This window comes from Xiphophorus couchianus, chromosome 11, assembly GCF_001444195.1.
Source record: "Xiphophorus couchianus chromosome 11, X_couchianus-1.0, whole genome shotgun sequence".
In the NCBI taxonomy this organism is placed as follows: domain Eukaryota; kingdom Metazoa; phylum Chordata; class Actinopteri; order Cyprinodontiformes; family Poeciliidae; genus Xiphophorus; species Xiphophorus couchianus.
This window is the reverse complement of record NC_040238.1, coordinates 16,510,164-16,525,891: the sequence shown is the minus strand read 5'-3', so window position 1 is coordinate 16,525,891 and position 15,728 is coordinate 16,510,164. Positions and strand designations below refer to the sequence as shown.

At 36.8% G+C, this 15,728-nt stretch overlaps 1 protein-coding gene across 3 annotated transcripts in view; it reads right to left on the bottom strand.

Moving 5' to 3' along the window:
- The window catches only part of cadm2a (cell adhesion molecule 2a), a 230,777-nt gene that overhangs the window by 65,465 nt on the left and 149,584 nt on the right, over positions 1-15,728 (bottom strand). For 2 of the 3 annotated variants that reach the window (XM_028031539.1, XM_028031541.1), the window contains exon 2: positions 10,443-10,469. The exons of the other annotated variant lie outside the window; for it this stretch is intronic. In XM_028031539.1, coding sequence (XP_027887340.1) covers positions 10,443-10,469 — 27 coding nt within the window. The remainder of the gene's footprint in view (positions 1-10,442; positions 10,470-15,728) is intronic. 3 annotated transcript variants of the gene reach the window in all.

Here is a 15,728-nt window from a genome sequence, read left to right as displayed (position 1 = left end):
TTACAAGAGGAGTTTCTGGTCTGCTAAAAGATTCCTGAAAGCGTTTGACTACATTACACTTATAATGTAATTACTAAGAATCAAGAACAAAGTGCTTCGCTAAATCTTCTTTCAATCCCTCTACCTACATATTACCCACCTGTTGGCCTCTGCACAAAAAAATATGTATTAATTCATTTTAATTTGCTCTTAAAATATTCAGCAGAAAAGGTCAAACTCTAGACAACAAATGTCAATTACATTTGAGTCGTGTAATGACTAGATAAATTCTTGATTTAACGGGAATCGGAAAAATCTTTCACTTTCTTTTGCTGGTTGATCTTCCTCTTTTTCTTTTGTCCCTTTACTATAGTGAAAAAGTGAAGCGATCCCTTGGTTTAGGCCTGTTTCTGTCTGTCTACACATCCAGAGGGACTTAAGGGGCCAAAGGGGCCACAATGATGGTTATATTAGAGCTTCACAGTGTTCAGTGCACCTAATTGGCCAGTAGAATAGGTTCTTCCATTCTCCCTTATGGCCACCCAGACCTGATTTAAATGTATCTCCTGAGGGAAGAAGGCAGCTGTTCTCTCCTGATTTCCATGTCTAAATTTAGGTTCTTCTCTCACTTCAACTCCACTCTTTCTCCTACTTTAAGTTTCCTGCCTTGACTTTTCCAGTTCATATCCATTCCAGTCAGTTCCCTTCTCTCTTATTCCGTTCTCCTGCTGTCTCGTTCCCTCCTCTGGTTGATCCCTGAAGGGTGGCATTTCCACTTTCTGTGTCGCTCATTTTCATATTCTCTCTGTCTCTTGGTGCTCCCCTGTCTTTCAAGTTTATCTTGATCCTACCTCCTTTATTTTGTTGAATTGAACTCTATCTCACGCCAAGAGTGGGGTCAGTTTAATTGCCCTCCACCTTGACTGACAAGCCGAGGCTAAGCCGGGTCAACAACGCTCTCGTCTGCATGCCATTAGAAAGTAATGATATCATAAAATTAGCTTTGATTTATTTAGCGGAGTTGAATGAAGTTCTAAAAGGTGCAAAGCGCTCACACTTTTGTTGGTTTAAGCCACAATCACACAGGTTGTTCAGTAGAGATATACAGAGAGTGAATTTGTGCACATTCAGACACCAACTACATTTTGGCAGAGCAAACAACCGAGCAAATAATAGTGATATGAATGCAAGATTTATCCTGGATGTATCTTGTCAACTTCCTCTCATGACCTTTCAGGCAAGAGCAGCTGCTTCTACTAACCTTTCTTATTTAGGCATTCAAGACGCAGAGAACAGAGAGCGATGCACGCAGACAGACGGACAGCCTGCAGCTAGTGACCTTTATACCAGGACCGGAGCTCGACTGAGCTGCAGAGCTGTGATGTATGGCTGGGAATACCAGATTACAGAATGGATAGAAGCAGACCAAAGATTTGATTAGCTGAGTCACCTTTAAAGATGGCCAAGCATGACTGATGATTGTAGACTAACAAATTGAAGTGTAAGGCTTATCAAAGCAAAGCAAAGCTCAATTTCCAATTGTAGTCATAATCCAGGCTGTGACAAATTTTACTAGTATTACAAAGCGGGTATTATGTGAAATCAACTTTTAACAATTGAAAGTAACATAGTTACTTGATTGGGCTATAAAACACCACTATGTGCCTGAAAACATATATAATACTGCACATTTAAAGATACATAGCAAAGTCTTAAAGGGAAAATAGTTTGTGTGTTCCGAATCATGTAGTATTTTATAGCACAATCAAATAAATATGTCATCTTCAGTTATAAGATAAAAGAAATTTGTCTGTGCAATTTAACCAATTGAAATTGGGCCTCTGTCTCTTTATGAAGTTCATGCTCTTTCCAAGACTCCACTTTCAACGACTCATCACATCAACATTTCTCTGTTAAGTGTCTACAAAAGTTTGTCGGAGCACTGGACTGAGAAATGATTCAAGTAATAAGCTCAGCAGAAACGCCATTTCAAGTTGAGATCTTTTTAATATTTTTAAACTACATTAAATTTCTACATTTTCTACATTAAATAAAAAGGTAATGCAAATGGAGAATGGAATTTAATATAAGATCAAAGGTTTAATAAAGCAATACATTTGCTTTTTTATTAACTTGGGGAAAAAAAAGAGTCATGTGTCCAAACACCCCATGCCTTAAGCACCATCTTAGAGCAGCATCTCAGAATATAGAATCTGACTTCAAGTGGCTCTCTGTTAAAAATGCATCTTAGACAGAGGATCTTGAATGGGATGCAGAGGATTACATAGAACATGACAGCTTTCCACGAACAGTTAGTGTCTATAAGGTTACACAGGTGGCTACCCAGCTGGGGCACTGCAAGGTCCTCAGACTGACTGATTTGCAGCACGTCAGCCAGCGAGGCTGGCCTCGTGATTGGAGAGACAGTACAAGGTCAAGAGTTTGATCATCTCAAGAGCTGGTACGAATTCATCAACCAGGCATGTATCCTGTCATTTAGTCCTTGAGAGTTGGAAAAAAAACAACTCCTCAGCCACCTCACAGATCTCTGCATCCAAACATCAACCAAATACTGATAGTGATTAGAAATATGTATTTTAAACCTATCGTTTTTAAAAAGTGTTGTTTTTATTCCTTTTCGACACGTGAACACAAAAATGTTGTTAGTGAGTTCCTGGAACAGAAGTTCGCATTACACAAGTGCATCATCTTTCCCTGCCCTGGCTCTGGGTCTCTTCCTCCCACTGTGACAATTTTCACACAAACACCCTCTTTTTGTCTCAGGAACATGTTGTGCACAGCGTTACTTTTGCTGTGACCTTTTTCCAGCAGGAAATTATATCTCATGTTTCAGTGAGAAAAAGGTAATTATCAGTGTGAAAAACAAACTTACTGGTTTGTTTTTTTTGAAAAAGTAATGTTAGATATGAAATAACATTTCACATTTTGGAAGGGATTTACTATCTCATTTAGTAGTGAAGCTCACCATTAATTAATTTACAGTTAAATAAGAAAATTTAAGTTAACTTCTTTTTAAGTCAGTCTAAAGTTAAGGTTAACCTTATTTTTAGATTGTCATACATCTTTCATACAAGATTCGAACACTGGAATGTGGCTAACATACAGTTTTTCACCAACGGGTTCCAAAAGGCTGAACTGCTGGAAGTGAAGAGGACAAAATGAGCTCAAGAGTGAATTTGCCTTTAGACCAAAGCGACAATGAAAGAGACACTGAAGAAGTGTGTGAGGCTGTTCAATTCTGACACTGAAAAAGATAACTAGTGTGCAGATGAATGAAGAAAATAGAGATCAATAACTTTTCTTGGTAGGCTTCTATTTTTTTTTTAAGTATCCATGTTACAGGCACTGTTCAGAAAAAAAAACATTTATGGTTTCTGTATATTACTGTTATATTTCAATAAAAGTAGAAAAAAAGAATTTTTTAAAAAACTTTTTAAGAGAAGTTTGTAAAAACATTGACTGATATTTTCTGATTTATGGAGTGAAAAGAGATTTCTCAATAAAGTATATTATTTTGTGTTTAGTTTACAGACCATAATAACATGTCAAATCTATAGGTAGAGTAAAGAAAAGTCATATCTACTTTAATATTTAATTTAATAATAAAAATATGAAGTAATGTGTTGAAGCTTAAAGGTGCCAATGTTATTCTTTTTATCTGCTCTGTCATTATTCATCATCAAGCATGGCGGAGAAAGAAAACGGTTCTTAGGTTTGTGATTTCTACACATAAATATGGAATGGAGAGGTGCCAAATATAAAAATTAAAATAATAAGAAAATTGTCATGCAATCAGCAATATAGTGCATGAATACATACTATAAAGACAGCTGAAGAAATTCAATCTGTTCTTATTGTTTTGCTCTCTCCTCTGTTTGAGCTGCATATTATTTCTCTGTGTATTAGTGTGAGGAGTTGTGTTTGTGTGTAAGTATGCATTTCCAAGCCAAACCTGCTCTTTTGACAGTGATAAGATTCCCACAGTGAGTAAATTGAATGCAACCCCTGCTGAGGGCGGAGCTAGATTTGTATGAAGTGCTGGCGAACAACCACCTCAGGACAGTTGCATCTGATCTGGAGATATGAAAATAATTATCCATCACCTGAGAGGCTGGCTATGGCAGCGCTGTTGTCATTTACATACGATAATTAGGCCAGGCAGCTGTTGGTGCCGCCATCACAAACCTGACGTCCAAGCCAGCCCTTGGAATCAGGTAAGAAAAATATTACCTAGTTTCAATGCTGTTAGCACTTTTTAAAAAAAAAAAATAGGGCTTCTTGTTGAGAATTGACAGCTGCTGGTGGCTTTTTTTTTTATTTTGGCAATGTTTTTTTATTTTTGAAATAATTTGTTTTGCAGCATGTGAAGGTGTTAATGTAATAAACACTTGGTGAGATCCAGGTATGACAACTTCAAGAACCACACAACAGTTTCTATTTGCCATTACAAACTAAATTCTTTCTACCTTTTCTAACTTTTGCCCAAGAATCTTTTCTTAACCCATTTCTGTATATCAGGTTTCATAAAAGCCCACAAACTAATTTCAAATTGGTGACCAGACACAATCCCCTGATACATGTAATTTGCCCAGTATTCTTGCCCTTGATTCAGCCACATTTATATAAGGGCTAGTGATATAGAGCTCTATCACTTCTCTGCATGTTAGCAGCCCGAGTTCAAGCTTTCTCAGTCCAAAATGGCTAGGGATCTCACTATCTTTTCAAAGCCAAGGTCAGACATCTCGGTTTTATTAACCTGGCCTTGATAAATACTTCATACAGGGCTTTCTGGAGAAAAAAGTGAGCAGAAGAAGCAGAAAGAAAAGGCAAGTTAGGTGAAAATAGAAGTACATTTGGAGGAAAATGAAATCAAAGCAGGAAAAAATAAATAAAGGCAATTCCAGTTTGTGGACATGGAAAATCTATCAGCTATTTGCAAGTAGGTAAAAATGAAACTCAAATATTTTCAAACATGTATTCAAAATTATATAAATAGATGTCTCATAGATACTTGTTGGTTTGGTAAGTGGTACAAATGAAATGTCACAAAAGCAATGAAAAAGGATCTATGCTTATTGTATGTGTTTTCCTCACTCTGATCTAGAGGGAAATGTGTTTGACTCGATTTTTATATACAGTAGGTACATTTTTAAAAGTGACATGAAGGGATTCATTTTTAAAGCTTTCATAAGGAATGAGAGGTTGATGATCGCAGGCAAGGGTTACATTCATGAGGGAAATCAGACTAATCACCGCTGCCACCACAAAGTCCCAAACTCCCCACATCAACATGATACTTTGTGATTTTCTAATGTGTCCTGATGTGTTGACAGATACTGTTCATTTGAGAGGGATCTGGGGAAATGCTCTTGCCCCAGGGGTGAGTCTGCTGCAAGATTCACTGGGCAGAAAATGCTAGTTTTAAAAACAGCTTTTATCATTTGGCTCATGTCAAACTGACTTTACTGCAGTTCTTTTCTCCGGTGATTCAGAGACAAGGTTCACGACAATGTAGATATTCTTTCAAAGCTGAGCTTAGGTCAGCATAATAAAAGATGAATAGATCTGAATAAATAATTTGAGAAACCTCAAGTAACTTGGTGATGACTGCAAGAGTGTAGATTGTCATTTGAAATGGAAATATATTCCTTTATCATACATATTTTGGAGGATGTTGTTAAAAAAAAACATTCTGCTTTCATAAACTTGCAAATGTTAATAAAGTTATTGGATTGTTGCAGAAGTTTGAAAATAAAAAGTAGTTAAACTCTTGCTTTTTGTTATTTAAAATACACTCACTTCTATTACAGACTATACCTGCTGTTTTAAGGAGATTAATAAAGGGATAAATGTTAATGTAATTTTTGTGTTATATAATTCAACTTTGATGAAGTAAAATCTTCAAATCAGTCCTACTTGGCCTCAACAAAAATCCATAAGAATTGCTCAACCACATTCAGACATTGACAGATGTCTTTGTATAGATTCCTACTTCAAGACCAGTACAATTGACACACATGTCATTTACAGAATTACTTAAATGATTATGCAGTTGCAAGGTTAGCAGAGTTAGAAAAGAGAGTGTAAAGACCTGGTGGACGTCTTTGCCACATGGTGACATTTCACCTTGCAGACAAAGCAAATGGAATGGTTGTAGATTTCAGGAGAAACAGAAATATGCCTAACATTGTATCCATTATAGAAGAAAAAGTAGAGGTGATGGAGACTTAAGAAAGATGAACATGCTAATAAAGTAGACTGGACACTGTCCAGGAGCCTCTAGGGCTGATTAGGGCAAAGAAGGATGTTTCATAAAATAAGGAACATAATGGTTAACCTTGAACATATGTTTTTATGACATTAAGACAACACAGTGTCTTCAGATCGGCTGTAAGACACATCAGTACAGAACATCCTTCCTGCCATCATTGAAAGAATGGCAGGAAATGCCAAATTTTCATCTGGCATTTATAAGTTATCTGAGAAAGTAGGTTAACTAACTGACTTGAGCTGAATGGATCTAGTGTAGTTTAGAGCACGGAGTTGTCCACCTGAAGACAGTTAGCAATATGGATCAGATTTCAATGTAAGAGGAAACACTGCCAAAAAAGTATGGAACAAAATATGCAAGTTATCACAAAAGGTAGAAACAACAAAAACTTGCAGAAAAACAAAACAGCGCAGAGTATTCCAAGACAATAAAGGCACAAAAGGAAGAGACAAAATAAGTTGTTTTGTACTCTAAAGATAAATAAATAAAGGCAACAACAACAAGGTGCAGTCTGAATGACAGAAAATATGGAAATGGAAATGTAAAAAAAAAACAAAAAAACTCAATCTCAAAACCCAGATATGGACAAACTACAAAATCTCTAGAGTTTAAATGTGTACTTTCTTTTCGCTGTGACTGTATTTTATTCTTATGCCAAAAATAAGAATATTTCTCTAAATGAGAAATAGCTTATTTCTCTAAATGAAATAAAACTATGCACAATTTGCTTAATTAAAAAAAAAAAGATTACTAATGCTACCAGAAGAATCTCTTTTTTTCATTCTAGTTTTTATATTTTTTATTCTTCTTAAAAATTGTATTCAAATGTCTCATACACTTTTGAGGCCATCGTTGCCAATAACTTCTGTCACACTAGTCCTGGGTACAAACTGTATAAGGGGATATAAATCCAGCAAAGAACAACGAGCGAGTTACAGATGTTAACGCTCATATTAATCAAGCTAAAATTTGAAAAGAGGGAGAAGATGAATAGGAAAAAGAAAATGCTGCAGAAGCTATCACGGCAGGTAAAAAGAATATAATAATCTTGGTCTAAGCAGAAGTCAAAATGCATGATCTTCCAAGAACATTTCTGATACAGTCTTCAGCTAATCCATCTATTTCGGTCTGTTTTTATTTCGATGACACAAAGATGGACACTCTTTTCTTTACGTTGTATCTATGATATGAAGACTGAGATATTTGCTGTATGCAAGAACAGATACAATGTATCAAACGTCTTGCTCTTTCACAGAATATCTCATAAAAGGCGCATCAGGCTACTTTCTTCCCAGAAACCTTCCAGCACTTTATCAGCAGTGTTTTAGTTAATCTAGCACAGCAAACGTCTAATCTAGCTCCAGATAGAAATAAAACGCAGGACTGAAAAACCCATTACAAGCTGTTTCACATATAATATAGATTCCAAAACTCAAATAAAGCCACCTCTTCACATTACAGGTTGTTTTATAAAAAGTCTTGTTCTGCTAAATGAGCTAAACTGCATGTGTGGCTTAACCTTAGCCAGACAAAAAGCAGAGGTAGGAGACAGTGATTTCATGATTGCTGCAATTTTCTATTTCTCACAAAGGTGCACAGTGAGTGACTGGTGTCTATTCAACCACAGCTCAAAGGTTGCAACTAGTAAATATCTAGAACATAACATAAGAAAAATGTTGAAAAATTCTAGGATAGAAGAACATTTATCCTGGTAAATGCATCTCTCCACACTGAACATCAGTTCAGTTAATTTTGTAGGTAAGGTGTATTTTATTTACAGTTTCTTGGTTGATGTCTATCATGGAGCGAATAATTGGTGAACAAATTAAAAATTTACTATCAAAATAGATATCAGTCAGATACGTTTTACTTTCTTCTGGCTCTTTGTTGGGACTATGTGCTCTCACCATGCACATTTCGTATCTAATAGATCCATAACCTGACAAATAGTAATTAGTGGGGATATAATAATCACCCATCTGATAAGAGGAAATGGTATATGTTTTTGACTTCAGAAGAATCAAGTTCTGGTAAAAATTTATAATGTGAATTTGTTTTATTTTTTTTTAAATTTGTGAATGTTTTGTTGTTACTCCATGTAGAATAATAAAGTCAAGGTTATTTCAATGTATTCAGTTTTTTGAGTTTATCTAACTATGAAGTCATCCTAATAGTGAAAAAGCATCGCAAACAATCTCGTTCAATGTATTCACAGAAGAAGAATGCATGTTTAGTTTAGAGTAATCCAGTTCACTCAAGTACTTCCCTCTAAACGAATTGAATTCAATTCCTCCATCATTGCAGGATCAGAACTCATTGGCTCATTAATGTGAATACATTTTGCTCAAACTTGCTCCGTAGTACCAACAGTAATGCATGGTTTAGACATTTCCTGCTTCACAATAATTGAATTAAATATGCACAGAATTAGAAGGCTGGAACATATATCAAGGCAGTTGATCCAAATATGTTAAAATATGTAAAACGGAGTACAAGCAGTCCCCAGCAGTATTATAAATACTGGACTGCACAGCATTTATTTTAAAGCAACCTGTTGAATATGTGTTTATTTGTGATAAGCAAGGATGTTGCTGCCTTGCTGTCTTTTGTAATGGTGTATGAAATTAATAAAGCTGCTTTGCATTTTGTATATTGCACCCTACCCAGTTTTATTTTGGTAGTCACTCTCCTTGCATATCATACCAGGTTTTACTGCTCTGCCTAGTCCTCTGATGATCTCCATTGTTTTCAAACACGATTCATCAGCCCCTGTGTGCATTTACGATCATTTGCTCCCTTCTTCCTCTGCCTGTTCCACCCCTCTTGCCTCAGTTTACCTTGCCAACTTTACTGGAGCTGTTAAACAGGCCAGTTTTTCCCTTTCCTTGCCTAAGATAATAAGAAATCTAACATAGGATAGTTAGAACCAGAAGGTTATCTGATTCTAACTATTATTAAGCACTTAATCATTGTATACTAGAAAGAGATACAACAGATTTGGGCTTTGTTTTAAATCTCTGGTATTCTATTAAAAGATTAGAAGAATCTCTGTGGAGTCATCTCATCTGGTACTGGTTGCCTTTAAAGAGTTAAGGGACTCGGCAGTGAATGAGATATTACAGCACAACACATTCAGCTGGATGTTGATGGCTTGAGAGAGAGCTTGAATGAATTAAACATTCAGACACAGCAGGAAAATGAGAAGACTGTGTAGTGACGTGGTGAGAGGAAAATGATGTTCATGTTTTAACTACGATTGCCACTGATGAGGACACGGGGGAAGTAGGATAAAGAGAAATTGGAATGGAAGGACGCGCCTACATATGGGAATAACGAATAATCCAAATTTTACCACAACTTCTACATTTTTAAGAGGAAAACTTTGAATTGAAATGTAATTCCAACCTGAAAGGCAGCACCAACTGGATAAATAAATCCCTTTAAACATAAACGGCAAAACTGGGTAGCACAAAAACCATAAATTTATGAAAAATAAAAATGTAAACACAGTTCAGGAAGAGTATTTTGGCATCTGCTTCAGATGTAAAGTCTCATGTTTAAGAAGACTCAGAGCTACAACAAAAGAAAGGTGCACAGGCTGGTACTATAAAAAAAAACAACAATCATCTGCATATAGGTTAACTTTCTTAGCACTATCTGCTGGGCTAATCGTGCTGTTTCCTTAAATATTCAGTGAAAAACAAAATCTTGTGACGTTATAAACGCCAAACTATAGCTACATGTTTCATTTGATAGTCTTTGCTGGTTCAAAGATCACTGCTTTACAATGCCCACCTTCTCAATGCATGTAAGATGTTGCCGTCACCAGAACGGGGACTTTTTATTTGTGTAGAAACTAAAAATATCTGAAAATCAACAATGGCTTAATGGGAAACTTGGAGTTGGAGTTCTGATAAATTATTACCAGTGTTTTAATTAAACAGATTCTGATTCAACATAGATTCAGTTGAAAAAATTAAAAAACAATTTACTCTCAGGAACTCTGCCAGGCAAAACAAATTTAATCTTAAAACTAATGATCATTTTGTGAGTCCCAAAATGACAATTAAAACCCCGAAACTCTGCCAAGAGTGGCTTTAGAAGATATAAGTTTATTTTTCCTAAGAAAAAAAATCAACAGCAGAGGATTTGAGCAGCAGTCACGACTCACCTCGAACTTTGCCTTTTGAAGCCATCACTGCATTCCCCAAGTAGGAGACGAGGGGTTGGATGAACAGCAAGAGAGGCAGAAGTCAGAAAAAAGGAAAAGAAAAAGACAGAAGACAGAGCAACAGATTAGATAAGTGTAGGGAGAGCAGAGTGTGGGTATCTGTGACACATATTTAGAAGCAACTCTATGTTGATCTTGAACACTAGTTAAAAGTGTGAAAATCATTGGATTACTCAACCCTTAAAGAGAACATCCTGAATTAGCTCATCTGCAAATTGAAACTTTATAGTGTGACACCTTTTAATTAGTGGTGTCACATCATGTGGATTGGGAAAGGAACCATGTTGCCTTCAGATAAGTTTCAAAGTCTGTAAGGATACATGCAAATAGATCCCTTCATGCTTATTAGTAAGGGCTGTGCTTCTTTTCTTGTTCAAACCACAGGCTACAGATAAAATATGGGTCTGTGGATATATACCTCTTTTTCAATGTATTTTTTGGGGAGATTGTATGCAAAGAACAACAGAAAGTAGAACATAATTGGACTCTTAAGGAAAATAAAAATAGTTGTAATGTTTTCTTTGAAATAAAACATTAAACAAGTGTATTTGTGTGCAACCCCATGAGACGATACGCAATATACCAACTCTCACTCCAATCACAGCTGGAAGTCTTAAGATGTGCATATATTTCTCTACCGCCATTCCACACAAAGAGAGAGACATTTTACCCATTCTTTCTTATGAAATGTCTGAAGTATATACAGCATATACACATGCTTGCATTTGTAGACAACATTTTTCAAGTCTTGCCACCAATTTGTTGCAGGAATAAGGTCAGGACGTTGAGTGTGGTGGCAGAGGTTCATGAAGTAGGAGTTTATTTTGCAACAGGTGGGTTGTCAGTACGATCCCCCACTCCTCCGTGAGTTGCTTGACTGCTGCTGGTTGTGAGAGGGCCCAGCGGCACAAATTGCACGGCAGCCCTCCATATGTCACCATGCCCCAGAGCAGCCGTGTCTACATTGTAGGTTATCCCCGTTAGAGTGTGAATGTGTGTATGAATGGATGAATGACAGATTGTGCTGCAAAGTACAAATGGAAGCCATTTACCATTCACACTGTTCTTTACTAACTTAACTCCATCTTGTGTGATTCTTGACCATCATGATGCTGCTCATTTTCTGGTGTTGTCCAAAGAAATCTCTGAGGTCTTCACCAAACAGTGTTAAATAAGACTGAATTGCAGATAGTTGTGATCATATTTCAGTAAGTGACCACACAGCTTCTGAATTAAATTGGTGACATAAGATTTTATAAGGGTTATCCGAGTAAATGGGGCTGGACACAAATACACACCATAGTTTATACGTAAACTGAAACACCCCGGTATTATATTGCGAAAGAAAACACTGTAATCAGTATGAAGAACAGAGACAGAGAATATGCCACAATGTGGGAGTATTTTATAAGCAGCTTAGTGGAAATAATTATATGAGCCAACAAGGCCATGTTAAAAAAAAACAACAAAAAAAAACAAAAGAAATTGCAGCACCAAAGAATCACTTCTGAGAGACCCTGCCAGTTAAACCAGAGAGGGTAAACCAAATAAAAGTCATAGATTGTCCACTGGTGTGCATATGTATGCCTCTGCATTTGCAAGTACATCCCTGGAGAATGACTCTTATGCTTCACACGCTCTGCTTTGCCAAATTGATGGATCTATTGGAAATCCTCCAGTGAGCCTGAAAACATGTACAGCTCTAAAAGACAGCAGCTGAAGAACAGAAAAAGCTGAAAGAACAAGAAGAATCTCATGGCAGGTGCCATGTTTCAGTTTATGTAGATTACTTCTTGCTTTCTTCCTTTCTTTTGATTACTAATTTATAATCAGTTCTACTGGTAAACAACTAATTTAATATAATATATCAAGTTTGTTGTGAGGAAAGTAAGTAAAAACTAGTACTAAACACAAGAGCTTCAAGCTGTTGGCAGCTAGAAATAGAGGCTGACCACTTTGACTCTCTCATATGTAGATATGTCTTTGTTTATATGTGAGTACGATTAAGTCCTGATAGCCAATTTCTAGTGCCAGATGGGGATGATTATATTTTGTTAGCACTGTTTCACTTCTTGAATGAGATTGAGAATGAGATGAAGACTTTTTTTTCTTGCAATTTGTAGTGAATATTAAATGTAATTTGCATGAATGTTGGTCTATGGCATCTCTGGTGATACATAATGGGGGGGCAGAAGATTGAGAATCACAGCAAAGACAATCGGATTTATCTGGAAAAAAAGGTGTATTGGTTTTCTTTCGCATACAGAAAACAAATATACTTCAGAGATTTCCACTGATATTTTCACAGCTTGCTGTTATGTCACTGGTTCAGAAGGAGAGAGCCCAACAGAGAAAAAGGGCAGTGGATGTCACATTTCTGACAGTAACTCTTTCTACACGAGACTGATGGCTTTGTGAAACATTCCCACAGCCTGTCTGACCTCAGCCTATGGCTGCTTTTCATCCTAGTTGTCAAGGTGTGAGCTCCATGGCACAACAGTGCCTCTATGATCTCTAAACCACTGAGACAAAGATGGAACAAACTTTTAGATTTTCTTTTACCACTGTTTTCTCATAACAACAGCTGAATATATAAACCACTATAAGGAGGGAGTCAGAAGACAAACAGCAATGAAAAGTTAAAAAAATATATATATACTGGCCATCATATCTGACTTATCCTCTAGAGTCTTTGCACATGTGGCCTATCTTGGAGTATTACAGTTTCTAGGCAACCAACACAACAGTTCTGTAAGTCAAGCTGAAATTGCATGAAACCCTTTTTATTCAGCTCTCTTCTTCCCCCATTTTAAATTGCAGTAAGCAGAGTATTTCTGATTGATTACATCGATGTCCAGTTCTCCGGAGATACAAAGGAGAGCACAAATAGGATCAGAAGTGCCTCTCTACCACAGCCAACAGATATTGAGATATGTACGTCTTTACTGAGAAGTTTTAGAATTTCAGGTGTATGTGTGTATATTGTGCAACGATATCTCATAATATCAAAATGCCAAAAGTGAGGTATTTCTTGAGAAAAGCTCTCAAATTGTTGTGTAAGGGTGTATCGACACCTGACACATTTGGTCCACTGTAAGTGGACCAGAGTTTGTTTCCCCAGTTGGTTTGGAGCTTTTGTGCAGGTGTCAATAGACTCAAGGGAACCCTGGTGCAAGCCAGACTAAGACCCACTTTTAGAGGTAGTCTCGGGCAGCTTACGAACAAATTATGTTGCAAATTGCTTCTGGTATGAATTCAGACTGGCTTCGATCCGAACTAAACACAGGAAATGTACATCTGTTTGGACTTCACGAGCTACCATTGCTGGCCATTATAGTACAAGTAAGCCCTTCAGTGTTGCTAGCACTACTGAAAATACTGAAATCGTACTTGGTCCACCGTTTTCTGTTTAGCCAGGTATATTCTACATATTTCCAGCTGCTTTAGCCTCATACAAATTAAGTTATAATATCTATTAAGGATAGAACAGTCTGAACTATCACGTTATTTTCAACTAAATAAGAAAAACTGATTTAAAATATTACATCTTTGCAGTGTATGAGTGCTTTGAATGAAATGTTATATATTTATGACAATTACAACAAAGAACTGAACTGAAGTGAAATGAAATGAGGGCCACATGTTAAGATATTGTCTATTTTTATTGGTTGGTAACATCCAAGTGTATATAAGATTTCATACCGATGTAATATGCTTCAAAACTAGCTCTATCAAATATTCAGATTTTACTGGTATCTGATTTCAGCTGGTTTTTCATTTTGAATTTCCAATTATTTAACTTTTATCAATGTTTCATATAAAGAAACTTGTGTTCTATTGCTTCCTTAATACAAATTGTGGAGCCTCTCCTTGCAATGAATAATAACTGAACCCTTTTTAAACTATTTTATATGTTTTGGCTTGATACATATTTGCAATGACAATGATGTGCTTAACCACTTCTGGAAGAATTGCCTGAATCTGTCTCAGAGCTATTGATCCAAGCTATGTGTAAACAGCTGCATTTTACCTGAGAGGATGAAAAGACGGTGCTGAAACAGAGAAGCACCGAGTTGCAAGCAGGTTTTTCCGTATCTCTAACCATCAGCAGGGAGCCGTCATAAATAAACTGTGTGGTAGTTCATACAGAAGCCACCTACTGTGGCCCCCATGCACGCACACACACACCCCGACACACAAACACAGCCGTGATCACAGCACTCCCTTAAGGTAGAAGTCTCCTGGGAGAACGTGTGTTCTATTGCAACATCCTTCCTGTTTTCGTCCTTCTTCAACCCGTTCTGTTCTTGCCCCCCCTCTCTTCAACTTGTGCTCACTCAGGAGTTTGTCTCTCCTCCCTTTTCATATTCACTCTACCTCCTTATTAACTGTTTCCTTATCTAAATCTCACTCTCCGCTTCTGCGTTTTCAATGCCCTCAGGCTACTTTCTCTTGCAGAGGCAGATATATTTAGAGTCTGACAGGCAGAGAAAAGCCTATGGAGATCGATGTGTGCAGTGTGCCTCTCTGGGCTGTCACATGACATGATGGAGAGTTTAGCTTATCTTTAGTACAGCAGCAGCTGTTTTTTCCGTATGTCTGAAGTTCTTTGGGCCCTTGGAATTAGACCAATATGCTACCGGTGAGCAGATTGCTGTAAAACCTCAGCATACTTCCTGTCACCTTGACTTAGCTGGACATCGATTCACATATAGACGTTTAAAAGATATATCCCATGGCATATTAATAGCGAGATCTATGCATTTGTGACTCTTTTGCAGACAACCATGACCATGAAAAACAACAATATACTCCTCGGATTCATTTAAGCAAAAAAATATATATATTAAATTTGGATTTGATTTAGCAGCAAATTTATTCTTATTTTGTTTAGCCAAGCTTTTGCTAAGGGCTGCAATTAATCTCTGGATAATAAAGGAGGTGGTAAACAGTGTTAATAGATGGAATCAAACTTACTTAACTCGGCTTATTGCCACCATATTGCCCGCTTTATTGGATCAGTCTGACACACCCTTGTTTACTCACATTACAGGAAGACACACATCTGTTTGTTTTGTCGTTTAATCTAGCATATTTGATTTCACCTCCTTAACATGATTACACATAAATAACCTGTCTGTAGCAGAATCATCTGCTACAGACAGATACTGAGCTAGATGCAAACATGTGGACACAAGCACACAACCACAAGGTAATGGTATCCAC